At 37.0% G+C, this 22,293-nt stretch overlaps 1 protein-coding gene and 1 long non-coding RNA gene across 5 annotated transcripts in view; one reads left to right on the forward strand and one right to left on the reverse strand.

Moving 5' to 3' along the window:
• Nucleotides 1–10,770, reverse strand: part of LOC111262767 (uncharacterized) — a 12,896-nt gene extending 2,126 nt beyond the window's left edge. The window contains exons 1-5 of one of the 2 annotated variants that reach the window (XR_002681847.2): nucleotides 10,690–10,770; nucleotides 10,082–10,352; nucleotides 9,832–9,917; nucleotides 3,053–3,151; nucleotides 141–1,600 (exon numbers count right to left, since the gene is read on the reverse strand). This is a non-coding gene — a long non-coding RNA (uncharacterized LOC111262767). Of the gene's footprint in view, nucleotides 1–140; nucleotides 1,601–3,052; nucleotides 3,152–9,831; nucleotides 9,918–10,081; nucleotides 10,353–10,689 lie in introns of those variants that run through there. The other variant, XR_002681845.2, reaches the window with a different exon arrangement.
• Nucleotides 10,771–11,765: 995 nt separating this feature from the next.
• On the forward strand, nucleotides 11,766–18,587 carry Mys45A (SDA1 domain containing protein Mys45A). Of its 3 annotated transcripts, none has more exons than XM_022837252.2 (11): nucleotides 11,766–11,865; nucleotides 12,069–12,193; nucleotides 12,670–12,857; nucleotides 13,241–13,463; nucleotides 13,736–13,892; nucleotides 14,754–15,111; nucleotides 15,293–15,593; nucleotides 15,830–16,027; nucleotides 16,189–16,493; nucleotides 17,041–17,241; nucleotides 17,701–18,587. In XM_022837252.2, the coding sequence occupies exons 2-11, from the start codon at nucleotides 12,104–12,106 to the stop codon at nucleotides 17,870–17,872; spliced, it is 2,193 nt and encodes a 730-aa protein (XP_022692987.1). In that variant the 5' UTR covers nucleotides 11,766–11,865; nucleotides 12,069–12,103; the 3' UTR covers nucleotides 17,873–18,587. The 3 variants fall into 3 exon arrangements, with proteins under 3 accessions (XP_022692987.1, XP_022693005.1, XP_022693010.1); XM_022837270.2 differs by lacking the exon at nucleotides 11,766–11,865 and adding an exon at nucleotides 11,916–11,931; XM_022837275.2 differs by lacking the exons at nucleotides 11,766–11,865; nucleotides 12,670–12,857 and having other exon boundaries at nucleotides 12,171–12,193.
• The last annotated feature ends 3,706 nt before the right edge of the window (nucleotides 18,588–22,293 follow it).

Below are 22,293 nucleotides of genomic sequence, written 5' to 3' on the forward strand. Positions count from 1 at the left end.
ATACACATAAGTGACCAGACAACATCTACACTTTTACTTATATCTGATTTGTGTATGGAAACAAAAATAGATAGGTTAACAGACACTCTTGCATCTGCTAAAAATGTCGAATCAGACGAAGGCATTTGCTTAATGTAATGGCCATCCATCGCGATGACAGTTTTAATTCAGGCGCTAAATTAAATTCGGAGATATTTTTCAAATAATTTTTTTTGCCTTTTGGACTTTCGCCTAATTACGCTCTATACATAGTAATTGAGATGCGGCGGTTATAAGTGTGTGTTTATTGTTGGATATGTTATTACTGTTATTTTGCATGCGGCTTAGAGAAAAATCGAGGAAGGTTTCCAGAAAGCAAACTGGAAGGTTTTTAATAGAGCTTAGACTTAAGACTTAAAAATTAATGAAAATTACCAAGTTGTTCATATAGAGATTAACGGTCGTTTCTAAGAGCAAAACATCGTTTGCAGATTAGCTAGGACAGATAAACCCTAATAGTTAGTTTTTTTTTTACTTTTACGCCTATTTCTGGAAATTTTGGCCTGCTATTAAATTTCCGCAGGTAAATTTTTTTGGCATATTTAGTTGCAGGTTTAGTTTAGATGGAAAAAAGAGAATATGTTGATTACATATATTCGAATTATGCTCCTATGTAGTATACAATACGTCTTTTGGTGTAACTAATCAATTAATATAGATAGTAGTAGGTTTAAGCCATTTACTACCGATACATGTTTTCCTTTTCGTCTTGATCCTTTCGGTTTTGATATAAACTGTTGAGTGAAAATTTCAACTGATTTAATAGCGAGCTTTGTTACGTATGGCCTATTACGTATGATAGACGCGGATAAAATAGACCCAAAATGAATGTTCGTCTTTATAAATAGAATATTGGCTTTTTTCAACCCTTCTTAGACATAATTTTGTATACTTAAAGTAAAATATACATATTTACTACTAAATAACAAAGCGTTTCATACGACTTACTTGTATGCAATATGTAGAACTTCATATAGGTTTAATTTTCGTATTCTTATAATTATACGCTTGTCTTGGGTCTTCATATCCAAGCAACATTAATAGAACATATAGAATATGTAACATCCTTTGCAGTGCCATGCTTATAGACGACTGGAAGTAGCGGAATTCGATGCTCAATCGAATTCACAGTTGTGTAAACTCTGACTTTTTTCAACTTGACGAATAAATTTAAATAGTTTCTTAGACGTAAGTTTACCTTTAACTAGGGTTATAACCTAGACTGTCCACCGACCATTTATGGCCAGGTTGTGTGCCGCTTATTCTTAGAGTTCTGATCGAATGTAGCTCTCTCAGGACGTTAGGATTTTAGAACAGTAAGCCACAGAGCCTGAATCAAACATCTGACAGCTGAAGTAAGCATAATATGATGAAATGAGCATAACCAAATAATAATAAATTCTGCTTGTTGTAACCGATGCTCTATGTCATGATAAACTGAAGAATAAGACTGTACATTCACAGCGACTAAAAGGCCTAGTTTAGTTCACTGCAGATTGGAAAAAGGGAGACCTCACAATCGATGCCGTTCTTCAAATCTTGATAGGAACAGGCCTCGGACCTGCAAGACAACGGTAACGATTTATTGAAATCCTCATTCAGCAGTATACAGAAGTAGACACTAAATAGACTTATAACAATCAAATAGTTTGCCTTTTATTTGAATATAGAAGGCTTCAAAGGTCAGGTGATATATTGAATGTAAGAACTTATCTGGCATGATCTATACTAGCTAGTATAAGGAATAAATACCTAAAACCATTATGCACCCTAGTATTGGAATGAAAGGTTCCTTTCTCAAATCACTGCAAAGAGGGCCATCACGCGAAGCGGGATCAAACGATGGAAAACAGGAGTATGGAGCTCTTTAATCTTCGAACAAGCAGGTTACAATGTAGGGCACAGCAATAGTCAAGTGATGGTACCGACTATACTATTATCGTGGCAGGTTAGCTAATCGCTGGACTAGCAACAGCTGGACTGCTAGTTAACTGGGTAGTGTAAGACTAATTGTCGGCCTTAGTACTGCTAGATTCTAGCTATAAAGACCAATAAAGCAGCCAAGCTCTACATCAGAGGGAAAAACCAACGGGAAGGAGAAAACCTTGATCCGCTGAAGGCCACGGCCACCAGTCGGACTAGAAACCCTAAGCAGATAATTTGCCTAGCTTCCGGTGGATGGTGAATTCCACTGCATAACAAATAGCAGATGTCTCATTTTTTTAATTCATTCATCGAGTCAGCGGTCATTTTTCCCTGGCGCACACATTAACCTTTTTGCAGGCAACTGCAATGCCACTACTTGTTATTCAGCGAGATTGTAAGCACAGCTGTGCCTATTTTTGTCGCTTTGTCTTGACTCTATAGCTGCGACACTAATGGACGCGCGTTGATAACCAAACTTTAATCCTGCGCTCGCAGACGAGCGAAGATGATTCAGACAACAATTATCGAGTGCTGCAGGAAGCATCTCATTTAAAAAAGGCGACGTTTGTATATTAGAGGCATCCTTCAATTGTTACCTTGCACACAGCCACGCGATGTCTAGTTACTCAAACCCAACGGCGATTACCATACCTACTCGTTTATGACCCTCGCTGCGCCCATCCAGTTATTTCGGCAGCTTTTTTCGTCACCCGAATAGGAACGACGATAACAGCAAATACGAAAAGAAACGAGAGATTTCTCTTGATGTGTAACACTTCACCATCAGTAAATGGAACGTTCAAAAAAAAAAAACAGCTTTTACTTATGTAATTATCTAATGGATCCTTGATCTATGAAAGAAATATATATTTTTAAAACATTTGTAAGCTTGTGTGATGTGAAACCTAGTGGATTAGACATAAAGCTGCCTGCTTGCAACAAACAGAACTTCTTTCAAAGGCTGTATACACCGGGTTAGCTGTCTTACACAGAAATTACTTTTCTATTCGCGCTGATAGCATGTTGCCACTGATAAGTAATCCTAGAAACTACAACCTCTTGTGTTGAAAGTGATGGCGTTACTTACTGTTTTAATCGACCAGTTCTCGGGCGGCTGACTAAGAACAAGTTAATCAACTCAAGAAAACACGTGTTCCCTTACTGACTTTGGCAAGAAAGGTAATGCCTGAAAGACCCAACATACGGTGTTTCGTTATCGCTGTGAGATAAAGATACTAAAAGTAAAAATACTGAATAAGAAACGGAACGAATTATTTAATTCACTTAAACAATTTGAGTAAGTAAGTTGAAGTCACCAATGGGAAAATTCTGTTCTAAAGACGCAGCTCACAATGGACATTTTGAATATTCTGTTAGGAAAAATTGATGATATAAACAAGTAACGAAACATATTTGCTAGCGAAGGTTGCGACTAGCTGAGGAGGGCGAACGAGCACTGAACGAAAGCCGACAGAGCACACACTACTGACGGTTTGTACAGAATGGCTTTTACATGAAGGGTTAATTCTGTAAGCCTTAAGTTTGCAAGTTAAGTTCGCAAAACCGGAAGATATCGAGAAAAAGCGTAAAATTTCGAAAACTTCACATAAAATAACATTGCAAAACTTTAATTGCTACTGAATTTTGCAGCAAACGAAAATGTAATAACGAGGTATACATCCGCCTTCCGGAGCTATGACCCATATATAGCTACTTGATTCGAGCGACGTTTATAAACCAAAATTTGTGTTCAGTTTGCTTCTTTCTGTCGTTGAGCAATTTGCTGGCTATTTTGCCTTTAAGGAGTTCCACAAGTGTTCGATAAATGCGAGGAATAATGCTCAGCAGGTCCCCCCCTTGTATAACTTCTTGAAATTGGATCCTAAAAATTTCATTTAACATTTTTTTTACCTGTATGGTGTTCAAAACTGCTGAAACATTCGGAGCATTTATTCCTAAAAGAAATGCTCTTTTTTAAAAAAAAACAATGCCTCAAATAACCCCATCGTACATATATTTTTGCCAAAATTTTTTTACGAACATCTTTGGAACGTAAAGACTACAATGAAAAGGTTTTTTAGAAGCCTAGGTTTAACTTTGGTCTGTGGGCAAACAGCTTAGATGATGACTGGCAAGCGATTAGCACGGTATTCAAGTTCGTAGTCAAATTTGCTGATTATCCGGCAGCTAGTCATACAACGATGACTCCGAGACTTCAATAGTGCCACTCCCTGTGTATTATAACTCTCCTGCTATTTTCGCGGGGCCTTTCGATGAAAAGACAGAGGCTACCGTAGAGCACGAATGTACATTCAAAACCAATAAAAAATTCGAGTTTACATAAATACGGTATCTATATCACGAAGCTGAACTGATCCAAGCTGTTTACGGGCTTCCCAAACGGCGCCTGGCCTAATACAAAGAACACTCTGTACATTGCTTATTTAATCTGTCACCTTCATCATGTTTCTGTGCTGTTATTACTATCCGGAAGCAGCTCTACGAGACATCGTGTATGAAGGCGTGAAAATTTTGTACTCGTCCTCATACGTATTTATTGATTATTTGGGATACATATATAGCTGGACTTCCATCATACGCAACCTGAATACGCACCAGGATTTGCTGAAGCGTAGACAAGCAGAATATAGCCGATGAGACGTTAATATACAACTATATATCAAATTAAAAATTTAATATTGTAGAAATCTATTGTATTTAATATTGTATGTATTTACTATATATTATCTAAAGATAATATATAGTAAATTGAATTGAAATTATTTATTGATGAAGAAAATGTGACAGTAGGATTTAGCCTAAGACTGTCTGGACACGGCAAGGGTAAAAACAGATAGCTTTATCTGGGAAGCCTCAAATTTCGTCTTCACTTATGTAGTAGGGAGACGAATCTTTGTGGACGTAAAACCAGATAAGCACTTCAATTTAAACGATATCATACTGTCGTTATTGCTACTAGATGGACTGTTTTTTTTTACCAGTCTAACTTGGCCAGTCGACTTGGGTTTATTCGATTCTCTTTCCGAAAGTCCGGTCGCAGTTTTTCTGTAACGGAGCAAGCCTATTATCTTGACGGAAACTCAAGGCTCGATCAGTAAGTATAAATGGTGTAATATTTCCACTATAAAAACATTCGTTACTTCTTTTACATTGATATTTGAAAACCTTTTAAACACTAAAAATTACGAATGTGCTAAATTACGAAATCCATAACTAATTTCTATTACGTTATTTTTACTGTTTTGTCATTGAAGGACATTTTTCATTTTACTCCTTATATCAAGGACGCTTAAGCTGCAACTCAATAAAATTCACAGATCTATTACGCGGAAAATTTAGTCTTATCACCTTAGCATGCTCAATCGCATCCATTCTCAATTCTATAATTTAATTATTGTACTATTACTGTATTGTATTATTGACTAGTTCACCTCACATTTAAACCTAATGTGAATACGTGTTTGAATTATGCCATTATCTTCCTTCCTTCCAACCCCTAATTCATAAAATTATTAGTACTTTTCGCAGTTTTTATATATATATATATATATATCTGGAGCGAGAGAGAGAGAGCGAGAGAGAGAGAAAAAACCGAATTGATATATTCTTTTGGAATAATCACTTATGCTAACAACATTTACTACTGTACTCTTTGCAGCCACGGAAAAATTAATTCACGTGCCAAATCATATTTTTCGTTATACTCACGTAAAATGATTTGGTGAGAGAACTTTACTTGTTTATTTTTTTTGTGGCGGAATACAGGATGAACCAGAGATTACGAAAAAATGTTGATCATACCTTGCTGTTTCTCAATGCAGCTGGACCAGAGTAATCAGTTCAACTTGCATAATGCCTTGGTATTTCAATCATGGCTTTGCTATCCATGACGGTCAGAACAACGGATAATGCTTGTATGTTAAAGTATCGGTCATTTTGTACTTCTCGTTTATTATAAATAGCTTCCTTCAATCAATCGTCAATTAAAAAATTATGCGTCACTTTAGATTGGACCGTGTAACAAGTAATAGAAGACACAAGTGCAATCCAAATGTGCATCCTCAGACTTTTGATCAATTTCTCACGACAAAGTTTTAGGTAAACAATGTCTACTTAAAAAGGAATAGGAACCTCAACAGAAAATAGCAGGTTTTTTAGTTTTTCTTTTTAGTCCTTGATGACACAACAGACAAAACCTGTGCCTCTGAGATCGCTGTTTTCGGAATTTTTCAACTATAGTTCTGCTCTAAACAACATCAAACAAACGAAGTTTTTTTTTTATTAATGATTTAATGCTTGCTCTTCCGAATGGGAATCAAGAGCTTTGAATGAGGACAGCACCCCAATGCTTTTTACGAAATCTTCAGAACATTGAGCAATAGTATATATTTTGCATAGTGAAAAGCGTGCATGTACTTTACTTCATACTGTCCAGGTCTGGTTATATGATCCGAGATGTGTTCAGTTTAAGTGGTATGAGTTCCCCAAAAACCGCTTGACGTGTCGCTTAAAGACAATCTTAGCTTTGTACCGCTGCGTCTGGATACGCAAAGCTTCACTAATATGGTACGCCCCTCTCATTAATTAGCATCTGTGTAGATATTCGCGAATTCGAAGATTACCTTGCCTCAGAGACTGCGTAGGTGCAATTAACATAAATGCAGTCAATGCCAACTTGTAAGTAAATAAATATTCCGGAGCATTCGTTAACACGAAAGGCGTTGATTCTTCAGAGATTAAAGGCAGAAAGATTGCGCCGTTGTTTGGCTTGGATCTGCCCAGACACTAACACATGCATTTGTGTCGCGCATAACCAAAACGTACGCATAACACAATATAACAACGTAAATAACCCCCTTCATGACAAGTAGGCATACTACAATAGAGGAGTAGTATGCACAATGTTGCCAGAAATCAATCATTTCCAATATCTAAAACACCTTTTTTGTGCATTCATCACGATACCCTCTATGAACAGTATTTACAAGTTTGGCTCGAGCTATTGCTTTCGGTTTTAGGAAATCCGACTTCACAGAGTTCGGTTGAATACTGAAATACTTAAGATTTATTCAAGTGCACGTACATTTGGAGGACAATAGGATATTTTTGATGAAATATTTGCATGCGTTGGACAAAATAAATATTAACACTGGTACCTCATATCATATAACATTTCAAAATGCCTGTTACTGTTATCCCTGACGACTTGAGTGGTTGTATCGTGTGCTCGTTAAAATCTAGTTGAACTGTCCCTTGCACGTCAATATCTCTCGTGAAAACGGCACAAGCGAGTGTAGTACCATGGTAATCACATTTAGTTAAGGGCTTAATTTTCGAAAACTACACGCAAAACTTTTATATCTTTGCTTAGACAGAAACATTCCCTTTTCATGGCTTTGCCGGGCGGCATCATCCACAACAACAAACGATTTTCATTTGACGAAGTAATCCTCGCTTGAATGTAAATTGTTTAGGGAGTATTTGTTTACGTCTGACACAGATTTAGCAAAATATAACAATTAGAGAAACGTAGTTTTCCTAAGAAGCACCAGAGGCTGCCACTAAGACCGCCCTGTGTCGTTGCCAATCGTGGTTTGCTAAGATCGATTCGCACTCTAATCCGCTTCGAATATGGACACCTTCGTGCATACCTTGAACGTCGTTCAACGAACCGTAGACCTCGTTGAAGCGTTTTCTTACTTAATTCGGCGACAAGCAATATACCCGCTCCATACAGACTTTGAAAATATCTTTGCAGGCTTCTCAGCAATCATGCAAATCGCCTTTCTCTATTACTAGCCGACCGTACTCTGCAATGTAGAGCAGAAGCGACTGACGGGAGCATCGCCATCGCTTCTGCTCGTCACCTTGATTAACCTCTACATTCATATTGAGCGAACAAAAAAAATTCTTGAATGGCCAAAATGGTTCAACTTTGACATGTAACTTTTACAACAATAACTGTATTCTGAGACCAACCCATACGGGCATAACAGGAAACTTTACAATAAGATTAAAAAATTATAGTGTTTTTCCGTAAATAAAATAGCTTATGTACTATGTGGGTTATGAGGTGTGTTATAATCAACGTCCACTCGTACTTACGTACACATACAATCCAAAGGGGATACACGTTGTCCTTTACGTATTAGGTTGGTCAAAAAATAATAGTGGCTTGTTCATCCAAATCAGCATCACTCAAACCGCGGTGACTCATCAGTTTATTACGTATTCGACGTCATTCACTATGACCTATTCCTATCTATCAGCGAATTTATTTATTCCGTGTTAGACCTGCCGTTGAATCCATTCAGCCAGCTTTTAAAACGCTGCGTTTGCAGTTATCAATTTTATTAGCCATGGGAAAGACGACGTTTTTCGTTTGATGACATTTGGAAAATACGTTGATTGCAAAAAAGCCCTCTTTCTGAAGCATTTTCCACCCACTAAGACCCCTCCGGTCCCACCGTAAACGTAAATTGTGATCTTTCTTTGGATAAATATATGGGTGAACTGTGAGTTAGAGGAGTATCTACTGCAACTAGCCATGCTGTACCTGCTTCGAATCGACGTGGAGACGTTGCCGTCTGCGATGGTACTGCAGTGGAGTAGCTCACTGTAGGTGCCTTACGCTTTTGAACCAGATTTTGCTCCCGGTTTTTTTTTTATAAAATCTGCCTATCACTGTCCCATCATCATCAACAACAATTAAAATGTTCCTGAATTGTTCAATCGAGTGACTTAGCGCAAATAAATGTTCTGCTAAAACAGATAGATAAACATCGAAAAATGCATTTTCTTTTCAAGCATTTAAACGACTCACCGTAAACGTGTTTAAATTCACCACCTTAAGGTTTAGATCCAGTAATACGGATAATTTATCAGTTAGTTCCACAGCGTGATTTACTATTTACATATCGAGAACAAGGATATAAAATTATTGAAATCTTATACGTAATAATCATAATACGTCTGCTATTAAAGCGATTTTAGCTAGAGCGGTAGAATCATAATTTGCATACTCAAAGCAATCGAAAAATAGTGAGACAAATCTAAATTTTAACTATTCGATGTTTTCCTTATGTTTTAATTGTTTAAATAAAAACAAATTTTGACCTTATTATCAGAAGATAGTACTAACCGGCAATATTTTTTTCGCGTACCAAAAACCTCAATTGGGTTCTTTACAAAATATTAGCGCCAGAGTAGGTTAATGAGTCAAGATGACAGAATAAATTACGGAAGTATGTACAGCGAATCAGTTCACATTTTTGAAACTTCGAGAATAATTTGATATTCAGTTAAAAATGACATCTTCTACATAAAAAAATCTGTATCAAACATTTTTGTTTAGAGGACGATACATTTTGAGCTTAGATTAATGAATATCCCATAGTATATGCTCCGATGTTATGCACATCATATGAAGTAGAATTCAACTTAGGCATCTCATCAAATTTACAAAAAAAAATATTATATTTTTTTCTGCAAAGCCAGTCTCGAAATTCCAGTAAACTTAATTGAGTTCAGCCAACAAGTTTCTAAACACTTCTGAGATCAATATATTGCAACTAAATGATCGTAGAAAGTTTGCTTTGTTTTGTTTCACATAAATACATTCCCATTTTATGCGGGATTCCTGGTAGCTACACCTACGCTGGCATTTTTTAGTTGTTATAAACGTTTCTGCAATAATCATTGATAAAATTACACTCATCGCACCTCGGTAGCTCTGCAAACTTTATGCTTGCCAATAGCAACTCGGTTGTTTCCATAATCATACATTTTAACTTATTGTTTATGGATAATCATAGGACGGTGCAGAGAGAATTGTTATATACTTACCTTCAGATTTCTACGTTGTGATATTGAATGTAACGACACCCCTGACATAACGACTGACCTCTTCGTTGATGTATAAATCATCGGTCCTATAGTGGAAATAAATATACAGGACTGATTGCACTACCTTACGCCTTAATTGCACGGTAGAGTACTCCATTACAGACGATGCTTTCCAGGGTCTTGAGATGCAAAGCTATAGTTTAGCCGTCATAAAAATTCAGCGTTTGTGGAACACGAGTAAATTACTAACCTCTTCATAATGTTCTTTTGTGTGGACTTTTACTTTCATAATGCGTTAATTGTAGGCGCGAGAATTGGCGGAAAACACTTGGTAACTGTTAGAAAAGAGATAAAATACATTAAGTAATCCCATAACGTACTTCTAAAAATATTTGGATAAAAATGACATGTGTCTTTAAACGTTCGACATCAGTTAATAAAAATGACACCGTAGTTATACTAATAGGGCAAATTGTTAATTTATTAATATATTTAAGAGGCGCAGCATCTATAGGAATTCTCTGTAACAAAAAAAAAACAAAAGCCAGTTTTATTAGTATAGGTTTATTGTATTAAGCGTTCGAGTATAAGAAAAATTAAACTCTGCTATTGTAATTAAAGATTAATTATAATAATGATTTGATCACAACGATGCTGCCATTGGCGCCTGGCACATCCTATTTGTATATTATATGCATTATAGAACAAAATATTAATTATTATCAGCTAAATAATTATATAAGTGCACTTGCAAAAAACGAGTAATCTTTAACACTTTTGCGCAAAAAAGCATAGCTCTTGCAAAATCCCCTGTATACCTGAATAACTGTAGTAATATTGAATGCTATCTGCTCTTACTTTTATTACCACGATGACACTTGGACTGAGAAAAAAGAAATGATAGAATTACAGATGACCTTGTTGAGCTACACACCTACTTCTCGGACCATTTGGTGTTATAGATTGGTAGGTACTGTAGTACTGTTTTCCAATCGGTGAAATAAAGCATCGCGATAGCGCCTGCGCCGCCATATGCAGCAGCCGAGCTCGACCTTCACAGTAAAACAACACAGCAAAAATTATTTTTAAAATTCGTCTAAATGATACGGTATTTGGTATAAAACCCTCCACTTTATCTTGACTTTCACTTCAAAGAAAAATATTCCTAAGGTGTTCTCTGATTGCATTGCTTGATACAAAACTTCGCCAAAAAAGGTCGCTAACCATCAACCAAGTGTAAAATAATTATGCTAAAGTCCGTCAATGGAAAGTGCTAAGCATGCAAATAGAGTAAACTAGTCCTTTGTACGATAAATGCTTTTAAATTAACTCATTAAAATGTTCATTGTCGGAAGCGGTCTAATAGTAATAATAATAATAATCATTTATAAGGGCTGCAGTGCCTCTAAATATCTTTTATCCGAGTAAAAAATGTCTGTAACTCCTGCGTGAATCTTGGCCACAAACACATTACGTAAGGACACCGTTTAATTTCAATTTGAAACTGTATCGGTAATTCTCTAGCTAGCACATAAATTAGTTAGCACAACGATATACCAGATTTTAGCGAGCTCAGTCCACTTTGCCATGATTAAATTTCGACAAGCTTTCCTGGTTTGCACCACTCCGCAAATCGACCTCTCGACCGCTGATGATACTAGCTTACCCTTGCGGCTGTGCTGAGCGGGAACAGCTCTATTGATCACAACAATCTGCTCCTTTCCTCAGTACTTGTTTCCGCTGAAGTTAATTGCTGAAAAAAATGTCGAATTTTGCCTTAATTTATATAATTCCAAATCGTAGCTATTTTCCTAATATATCTCAGCGTATTAATTATAGATACCGACAAACAAAACCAAATGTTTTATATACAGCAACAGCTATAGAAAATGTGCGTGCTTTCAGCATCTCGTTGTTTGGCTTGCACATTTAGGCAGTAGTTTCGGAACGTGGTGGCGCTCGAACTTCTTGCAAACCTGAATTTTTGTTACTTTGTGTTTGGATCGTTAATGAATACATCAGCTGGCATAATTGGTTTGTGTTTAGTGTGGTCTCGATATTCAGAAGAGACGTGCCTCGTGTATTTCCGTCCTCTCAAGGGTATCAATAGAAAAGGCATAGTGCAAAGGGCTGTAGTACTACTAAATAATTATGATTTGCTTTTGGACGGTATAAAATTATCAATCGGTGGATGCACACAAACGACAAATTTTGACTTAATTTTTTTTGCCCTCCAGGAAACCTTGCTGTGCTGTCAGAGTAGTAACTTAAAATGAAAGTCCGTCGCAACAATAAGCTGGCGCATTCTTTGCCACAATTACAGAACCTTGTCAAGAGGGATCCCACTTCCTACAATGATGAGGTAAAGTTTGAAAATCAATTGAAATCAATTATGATATTGCAGATAACCAACTGCATATAAAATGTGTATAAGAATACCCCACGTTAGGAAATTTGTTGCAGCATGCTATACTTGCTGTTTGCAAACCGTTTTTTTCTTTTTCTAACTTTACTAGTTCTATGGGACTGATGACAACTGCTCAGAGTTATTGTCTCTCCATTATATCAATCTTGTTAGACTTTCACTTCAAGTGGGAGAATGCGTTTTTTGCAGACTTAGCTCCCGTACGATATTTTTCGAAAATTCACAATAGTCAATGGCTACTTGAAACAAAAAAGTAAGCTATTGTTTATTTGCAAGTGTACATTTGTTGACGATTCAGTATATACTTATTTCTACTTTTTTTCCTCTATATTCGTTTGTTTTATATTTTAAACAGCATTATGTGCCTTCAATGAACAAATAATGATGTATAATACTACTGTTTGGCACCGTAGGTCCGTCAACAATGGTCGCATTACCGCGCACTGTATTCGCAACCGTCAGAGTACACATCGGAAAAGTTCGAGGAGCTGGTTGTGTTCTTGGCCAATGTGTGCCAATATTACGAATTTAAAGATGAATTTATTCGCGATTGTATGGAACTACTGAAAAGCCAAGCACAGCTTTTCACCCCTGATTCAAGGTATATACAACTCTTCGAGCTTTTCCTCAAGTATTCTTCTTGTGATATTTATTCACGTGACATATATTCATATACATACAATACATATGACATACGTGCAGTTTAAAGGGAGCATGTTTCAGTAATAACAGTCAGTCAGCGAAGGCACTAACTGACTAAGTCATCGCCCGACGCAACATTGTGCCGTTGAGTTAAATCAAAAATGCGTCGGGTTATACACGTAATCGGCAGTTATAGGCCAAACAAGCTCAGTATAAATTATATCTAATTTATATTGAGCTATATATATATTGAGATATATATAAAATACAAAGATATTTGTGTATTGTACCGCAGCCTTTTAGTGGAACGTGAATGAAGTTCAATGACAACATCAATTTCAGGTTGTGCATTTGCCGTGCTCTGATCATGATTCGGAATAAGGGTCTCCTTGAACCACTGCCTATACTTGAACTTTTTTTCGGTATGTTCCGGGTAAAGTTCGATAAAAATCTTCGCGAATTCTTGAAACAGCATATCGTTGCTGACATTAAGAACACTAATCGGAGAACCAAATCAACTAAGCTAAACAACACGTTACAGAACTTCATGTTCACCGTTCTCAACGTACGTCCTGACAGTTTTTTAACATCAGATGTTTCCATCGCACTAGCGGCTTTTAGAAGCGCTCACTTAATTAAACAAACCTACTACCTGCCCTACGGTAAATCGCTACAGCAGCATCGCCATACAGCAACGTATGGTTAAACTGTGATAAAACACTATAATTATCATATAAACACTAAACTATTTTCAGTCATCAGGGGCAGGTAGACGTCACAACATTATCGAAATGGTAGCGGTAACGGTTAGGTCGTTGACGTTCTTTCTCACTACAGGATAGCGATACACAGGCAGCAAAACAGTCGCTTGATTGTGTTGTTGCCTTATATCAGAAACAAGTGTGGAATGATGCGAAAACGGTTAACGTCATTGCGGCGGCATGTTTTCATCCCGAGCTGAAAGTAATGGCTACCGCCGTCAAGTTCTTCCTAGGTACGTAGCCAAACCACTTAATGTTAACTTAAGATATTTGGAACCATTCTTAGGGACAGGAGAATCGAAGACACTGAGCAGCAATGCTCGGATACGGATAGTGACTCTGATAAAATACGCGGCTTGTGGAGAACACAGTCATTAGTTTTTTTTTTATGAATAGGTAGAAAAAGGTGCTAAATGGGTTGTAATAATAGTAATACGTATGAAAAGTTCGTGTCAAGAGTTTGTACAGCTTTGTTCAGAAAAGCTAACTTGCAAAATTCGCGTTTTTGGTAGCAGTGCGAGTACTGTTATGATATGCTAGCTTCCATGTGTAGTCTACCCTGGCCATTTATTTAGGAAGGTAGCACTTGATGGATGAGCGAGTATCGTCGTTACTGAAACATCTTGCACTCAATCCATTCTTATCAGACTTATCTATCCATCTAGTGATCAAATTTGAGATTGTCAACCCATTAACACTGATTGATACGGTTACAGACACGCTTGTAAACAAAAGAAAATTACTACTACTAGCATAAAGCGTACTCGACAGAAACTGCTGACCTAAATAGTGAGGGCTCTATATATATACATGGAGCTCTCAGATGCATGAATGAATTAAATGTAGTATTCATCGTACGTTCTCATCGCTCATCATACTTTTGTCGTAGTGAGGTCATTATAGTACAAGTGACAATAGTGCGTCATTGTTGCAGTTGCGGCTACCAAGGGTTGAGTGGCAGTAGCAGAAATATTCTTAAATACGCGCATTTGTAAAAGCAAATGTCGACGCAAAGTATAGATGATTTGTCATAACAAAATTAAGTGATAGACATAATAACATAAAATGTTGGATGTATCTGGAACCGATCGTAGGAACCGATGAAGACATTGAGCAGCAGCCCTCGGATTCGGATAGTGAGTCGGATACACCCGATATCAAAGAAGCCCTTTTGACGCATCGGATAAACAAAAAGACACGCAAACGGAAGCGATGGCTTGAAAATATCAAGAGAACGGCAAAAAAGGCTAAACGATCGGATAAGGCACCAAGCTACAACTTTTCTGCTCTTCATCTCATTCACGACCCACAGACGATGGCCGAAAAGCTTCTTAAAAAAGTCGGCACACTCAATGAGCGATTTGAGGTTAAACTTATGATTCTCAACCTTATTTCGAGACTAATTGGCGTTCACCAATTAATAGTCTTCAATTTCTATCCAGTAATCATAAGGTAAACACAAACTTACATTTGTTCCTGTAGTTTTTTCAATTGAGAATAGGACCTATGCTAGTCCAGTTCAGTTATCCAAAACAACGACTATTTCTGGTGTGCAAAAATCCATTTAACTGAATTGATACGTAAGCATATGATTATATACAACGAGTGCAACTGGTAAAATATCGCGTTACAGATATATTCAGGCACAACAACGCGAAGTTACCAAGATCCTCCAATACGCCGCACAAGCCTGTCATGATCTAGTTCCGCCAGATGCTCTCGAACCAGTAATCCGTGCAGTGGCAAACAATTTCGTCTCTGAGAGGAACTCTGTTGAAGTGATGACCGTCGGTTTGAATGCAATTAGGGAGATATGCCTTAGAGCCCCACTTGCCATGGATGAAGACCTTCTTCACGATCTCGTTATGTACAGGGGGTACCGAGATAAGAATGTTAGCACCGCTGCTCGAAGTATCGTTGCCCTATACAGACAGGTCAGTGAAGGTGGTTCTAAATTTTTTAGTAGTACTTTTTTGCAGATCTCTCAGTTGCAGAGCTAGCTTTGTAGTCGTGTTTTCTGCTTGTATCATTCGCAGTTTATTCTATTACAATACTATCTAATTTATTCGGACCTCGAAATTCTGCGTGATCTCAGGTGCTGATCCTCAAAAGAGAGCAGTGTTGCACCCTTATATTGATTAGCCCATTGATTATTTTTGTCTTTATATAGGTGAATCCAGAGCTTTTAAAAAAGAAATATCGTGCTCGCCCGACTGCCGAACAACAGGAAACCCTACATGTGAAAAAGTATGGCCAGACTATTGCAGCTGACTTCGTGGCGGGAGCAGAAGTGCTTAATGTAGACGGCGCTGACGACCATGACAACAATGAAGATCAGGCATCGGACGAGAGTGACGGTGGAGAATGGGTAAGTTCAGTCCTTCTCTCCGAAGATTTGACGTTTTCCGTGGGTTTAAAGGTATGGGTTGATAAAACAATAAAATACCTGCAATGTGTGTGTTCGTGAATGTGTTTGCGCATAATGTTGTCGTTGCTATTGCACTTTATAATTGCCGGTCACCATCACAGGTGGATGTTGACCATAGCGAGGAAGAAGGTTCTCTGACGCTGGCTGCAGATGCAGACTGTGGTAATGGCGACAATGGTGATGAGGACTTGAGTGACAACGATGAAGATTCTGGTGAGCCCGATGGCAGAGTGGCTAATAATGAGGACCAAAAATCGATTGCGTCCAGTCCGGCTGTTCTAAGTCTGGAGGAGCGACGGGAGAAGGCCAAATTGATTTCCGCTACAAGAATTTTATCTCAAAAAGAGTTCGCTCAAGTGCGCCAGGTTCAGCTTGCCAAGAAGGTCGATGCCGCTTTGCCTAAAAGGTAACACTATGTGTAAAAAAGCGTGTAGCTGTTGTAAAATATACGTGGCGACGCGGCCGGGCGCGCGCAACTCATGAAGTACCGTAGCAGTGTTCTAAAAGTTTCAATAGATATGACGCACTCTTAGCCGAGAATTGACGCAAAAAATCTCTATAGTGAGATGGTGTGCAATATAGTGTTTCTATAGTTCCAATACAGTGGTAAAAATGTTACTGAATTTTTGCGATTTTAAATGCTATTCTTAATGCTTACCATCAAAACACATGTGTATTTTCTGCTGCTGTAAAATCTCCAGATAAATTATTTTTACGTTAAATTGGTAAAGTTGATACACCAATTATCTGAGTGTGTTTCGGCACCAATATATGACTGGAGCACAGTGAATTTGAATTACTTCATGGCCTGCTTAGTAGAAAAGTTCTACTTGAATTAGATCGCTAGCAGTCTTCGAGATTGGTGAAGTATTAGTTTCGAAGCTCATTAGTGCTTAATAAATTTAGTTGTAAAAGCATAATATAAAATAGCAGTATGATTTGGTATATTTCAGGTTCCTGAAGAAAAAAAACGAAATACCGGCGGCAGATGATATTAAAGGAGGCACGGCTAATTTGATTGTGGATCCTACTGTACGGAAAGAGACAGTACAACTAAGAGACATCGAAAAATTGTCAAAAAATCTCAAAAATGACAAGGCAGCTAGAATGGCTTCTATTCAAGCCGGTCGTGAGGGCCGAGAGAAATTCGGGGGGTGAGTGAGTCTAGTTGACCCGCCTATTTACTCGACACAATACAACATGACAACAAATTAATAGTGCCTTCTTGGCTATCGTAAGGAATCAACTACTGTTCACTTTCAACAGCCGCTTAGCCTTTAACATTCCTTTTGAACACTGAAAACTTGTTATTTATTAATTATTTAAAGTTGTAATTATTTAAAATTATTGTATGCGTATATACTTGATCATATTATTTTATTTTATATGTACATGCCCTGTAACTTAGTTTTAAATTTATTCATTTAGTAAATAGGCATAATTTACATAATTTGTTCTGTTCTTTGAAGGTACAGGCTATACAACAAGTCAGTCAACTGTATTTGGCTATCGCCTGATAAATATTTCTCAAATTCATGAAAAAAACTAAACGAACTACATCAAATACAACTGATGTCAATTAATACGGGTAACTATGTGGACATGTTTTGCAGGTACAAACAAACCAAGGCGGAGTACGCCTCGCTAAGCAATAAACAAAAACGAAAAACCAAAACCTATAATATGATCAAACATAAAGTCGGAGCTAAGGTGAAGAGGAGTTTTCGGGATAAGCAGCTCGCTCTCAAAGCGTCTCTCAGGAAGATTATCAAGCATAAATATTGACTCGATAGTTTCATATGTTACACTGTTTATATATCTGTGTCACATGAAGTGATATTGTTAGTACGATTTACCTTTGCCGCTATATGTAGTGCATATCTTTCCAGATATCTAGCGGAAGAAAACCTATAATATGTAAAAAGTAATTACTTTAAAAATGTGCTGAATACTTATAAAATGTTTAAACTTATGCGGATCATTAATGTTGTTTTACTTTAAACATGCCATCTAATGACATCTAGGTAGTCATCAATGTACTCTGAAATTAAAGATGAAAGAATTCGATTGTCTAGATGGTGCGTTATGCATTTGAAATCAGTGTTTTTAGTGTATTTGTACTTGACGTTTAAAGGCCTCAGCGTTGTTGAGGCCTTTAAACGTCAAGTGACAGCATAAGGTCTTGCAGGTCTCTCAAGGCTCATACTAACCTCATATGGCCAATAGGCTTATCACTTAAATATGTGTGCGCATAACATCAGCAAAGCAATCTGTTTAAAACTCTTTTACGCAAAAAAGACATATAGGTGAATTACATAATTTTGAAGAACAAAAACCTGTAGGAAATCATTTAAGCTACGGCGGCTACCTAAAATCTATAGAATCAATGCAGAAGTCAGCGCCTTTTTAATATTGAGCGTAGACGGTTTTCACAAAATATCATTCATAAAACATTTTTCTATATTAATAAATCTCAAACTTTTTTTTCCTTTCGCCTATATACATATTTTTTTTGTTTAACCTTTGCTTTTTCTTAAATTAGATGTTCTAGCTGCCGAGGCAAGGCATTATAATTTTGTTAGTTAAAATTTTGATGGAACGTTTCGCTTAATTTTCGCTTTCCTCCTATGACTCGATATTTTATTCTCTAGTAATATTTCAACTATTTATTTGTCGCATCTTTTGACGTATGCATTAGAAGACGGACTTCCGATTTTAGATAATTTTATAAAGTCTAAAGAGGGTACTGTTTGGTGATAATAATGGGTAGACTTTTTGGTAGTCAAGTTACGCGAACGAATCGAAACCTTTGACTAGACTTAATTTATAATCTCACTCTATTTTTTTCTAAAGTTCTTCTCTGTACATTTAATAATATCTTTATTTTTTTGAATAATAAACGTGCTTATGACATAGCTGAATGTAATCAATCGAAAACAGTTATGGTTCAGCAATGGTTAGTACAGTAAAGGAAATTATATGACGATTTTAATAATAATGCAATAATTGTGATGTAAAATGCTTTGTGCTATGTAACACTTCATGTATCATTATATCTGAGAGAATTTAAGCTTTGTCAAATTTTGGAAATAAAGCAAGGTATGCGTTATATTGTAAACACTTCAGCACAAAAAAGGAATATATTCAAGTTAAACAAGATTCTTAGACAAAAACGTCCTTGCTCGGCTGTTGTTTCTCCGTCGAGTATAGCGAGTAGCTAGGAACGTATATAATAAGTGCGCATATAGTTCTTATAAATTTGCAAAATGAATGCGAGAATTTACTGGTTATAACAATAAGTTTTAGTAGATATATACGACAAGGTTTAGTGATGTATAGGTAGATTTATGTGCCAAATAGCTAAAAATGTAATAATTCGTTTGTTACGCCTTATTACTGGCCTGACAGAATATTTAATTCGTTTTTTTGCGTTGGTACTGTACTGTGATAATTTAGGAACCATCAAAAATTACGCGCTTATTACGATCGCGAATTATGACAACATAACCTAAGGAGGCGGGGGACCGATCGTTTGTCTTGGTCAAATTTGCGACGTAATTGTACCCGATATTAAAATCAGCCCTCTGAATCTTGTAACACACTTATCCAAATTTAAGAGCAAGGCTAGTTACGTTCCAGATATGATACTTTCGAACATAGACAAGCATCTGTCGTACTTCATATACGTGTTACTGCAGCTGAGCTTCACGCAGTCCTTTGATCATTAATGTGTTTTCAATAGATGCACGAAATGCCAAACTGTGCGGTTTTCGATAATACACTAGCCATCCAATCTCGCCTATACCAGTAATTTGTAACCTATAGGAAGCCAAGTATTGGAACAGTTTAACTTCGCTTGATACGCGCCCGTAGAGATCATGAAAAGGTTTACACAGCGTATCGTAAAATTCCCTGGGCGCAAGAGTATGCCGTAAAAATATAATACGAATTGATGAGTAGTTATACGGATACGGTTAGCTGTGCTTATTTTTGCCAACGAACGGTAAAACTGAGCAGGTTCGCTTAAATATATTTGTAGACCTTAATGTGGTTGAACATTTTCAAACAATAATGGAATACACACAGCAGAAGTCATACAAGCTTGCTAAGCTCATCATATTACATATGCTAGAATAAAAGATATAGGTACTACTAAAATACTTGGTCTTTGGAGCTACGATTATTGGAAAAGTACGTTCTTAAGTTGCTGTATGCAGACGAATACCTTCACTTGGAATCGCCTGAAGAAGATTTTCCAGTTTATTTACGAACGCTGCACAATGTGTAATCATCTCGAGTCGTGATTATAATTCTGACACATTTCTAATTTTAGCAGTTTCAGTCTCCTTCAGATGTCGTCGATGAGCTTCTGCTGTAACAACAACAAACCTAAGCAGTTCATTGACGTTTTAAGGAACTCACGTTTGCCAAGTAAGAGTTGATTAAATAACGTGAATATGGCGTCCTTAATTCCTTGGAGCAGCTCATCAGGTCTTTTATGTTCCGAAATGGTAACTATGTTGTTATCTGAATGCAGATCTGATCTAATTTCATCGTTTATGAACTGAAAAATATCTGAGACTACTTTTCTTTCAAATAGGAGCCAAGTGTGCCCATGGAGACCTTTGAGAGTGCCTTTGATTCATCATTAACATCAATTTGTAAATATGTGTTCGCAAAATCTATTATCGAGAAATATGTTCTACCATGTGGTAACGATGTAATGTAACGTTGGCAGCGGGTAGTAATGGTCTGCAGACCGAGGGAGAGATCTAAGATCACTCGTATTTTCCAGAGAAAACAGACAATATACTGCAAGAGCAGCAGATTTTGCGTGCGTAAGGTGTTACAAATGCCAGTTCCATAGAATCGTCACCATTTTTTCGACAGTTTAAACAAACATGGTACGAAAATGGTCTTGTCTAAAGATTTTTCTTTTTGCAAGGTTCACCCGAACATGTCACTTTATTACAGTGCATTTGTTTAAATCAGAAATAAAACATGTCTGTTTTAATTTATTTATCAAATACTTTCTCATTTTTTTTTTTTTACTTTTTAATTTTTAACTTTTATGACCTCTACCTGGATCTCCTGGTGTGTTCTACCATAGTTTGGATACCTTTTACAGCAGTTTTCTCGATGCTGTTCTCCACATTGTTCGGAATCTATTATAAAACACCTTAAGCAATTTGTTTTTGCAAGTTATATGCATGCAATGTCATATATGAGTTTATTTAATGTCTCTTTATTTATCACAGTAATACCGAATCCAGCATTTTGTCTCAATGCGGGCCTTGTGTTCCGTAAGTTTAAACTATCCCATACATTCTAGTCGATACTGTGTATATCATTATTGTATTCGGGGGTTGGGACCTAAGTGAAGTATTAAAATGGACCGTTGCGATACCAGAGCATTCGTAATGGACTATTTTAATCAAGCGTTTGTGTTACACGTTTTGATTGACCTCGTGGAGGATTCGTAGATCTTCGTAATACAATGTCCTCTTTAATAACAACGTTGGTATCGTGGCCTAACGAAGGAACACTGTGTTTTCTTGTATGTTGCACCTAGCGGCTTGCATGGGGTTGGAGGTTTTTGTTCATATCTACTAGTTTTCTGTGGGGTGTTCCTGAGTCGAAACAATGTGCTGTCAACTTGAAAGGTGTATTGGGTGTATGATTTGTGATGATGTGCCTCTTAATTAAACCTGCTGCCCACGTGTATAGAAGATAGCATCCGTTTTTCTGTGCATTCAATACTTTAGAGCTAGCTGCCCTATATCGTTATACTCATGATTTCAACAAATCACAGAATCATTAAAACATTGTCCGATATAACCGAAATTTGTCTTATTTTTAAGTCAGAGATCTTATTTTCTGTTCTTCCGTTAGAGTAACATTATCTTTGAAAATTGCATGCTCGTATCTGACACACCAATGTAGTGCCATTTGCATATTATACAAAAACTGAGCAGTTCTTTTCTGATATGCCTGCGTGACGGATTTTTGCCCTCGTTGTTAATGGACTGCCATAGGATCTGTTCTATGGCTTGTGTAATCAGCGCATCCTTACAACGGAGGAGCCAGTTTGAACAAGCTTTGAATAACGTTTCGCTTTTAGTGGACTTAACCAGATCAGTTTTTTTTATCTTCATATATACATGAATATATGGACTGACAAATTATGAAGTACAAGACTGTCTCAA

Source organism: Varroa jacobsoni, unplaced genomic scaffold (genome assembly GCF_002532875.2).
Source record: "Varroa jacobsoni isolate VJ856 unplaced genomic scaffold, vjacob_1.0 scaffold_74, whole genome shotgun sequence".
NCBI classification, from domain to species: domain Eukaryota; kingdom Metazoa; phylum Arthropoda; class Arachnida; order Mesostigmata; family Varroidae; genus Varroa; species Varroa jacobsoni.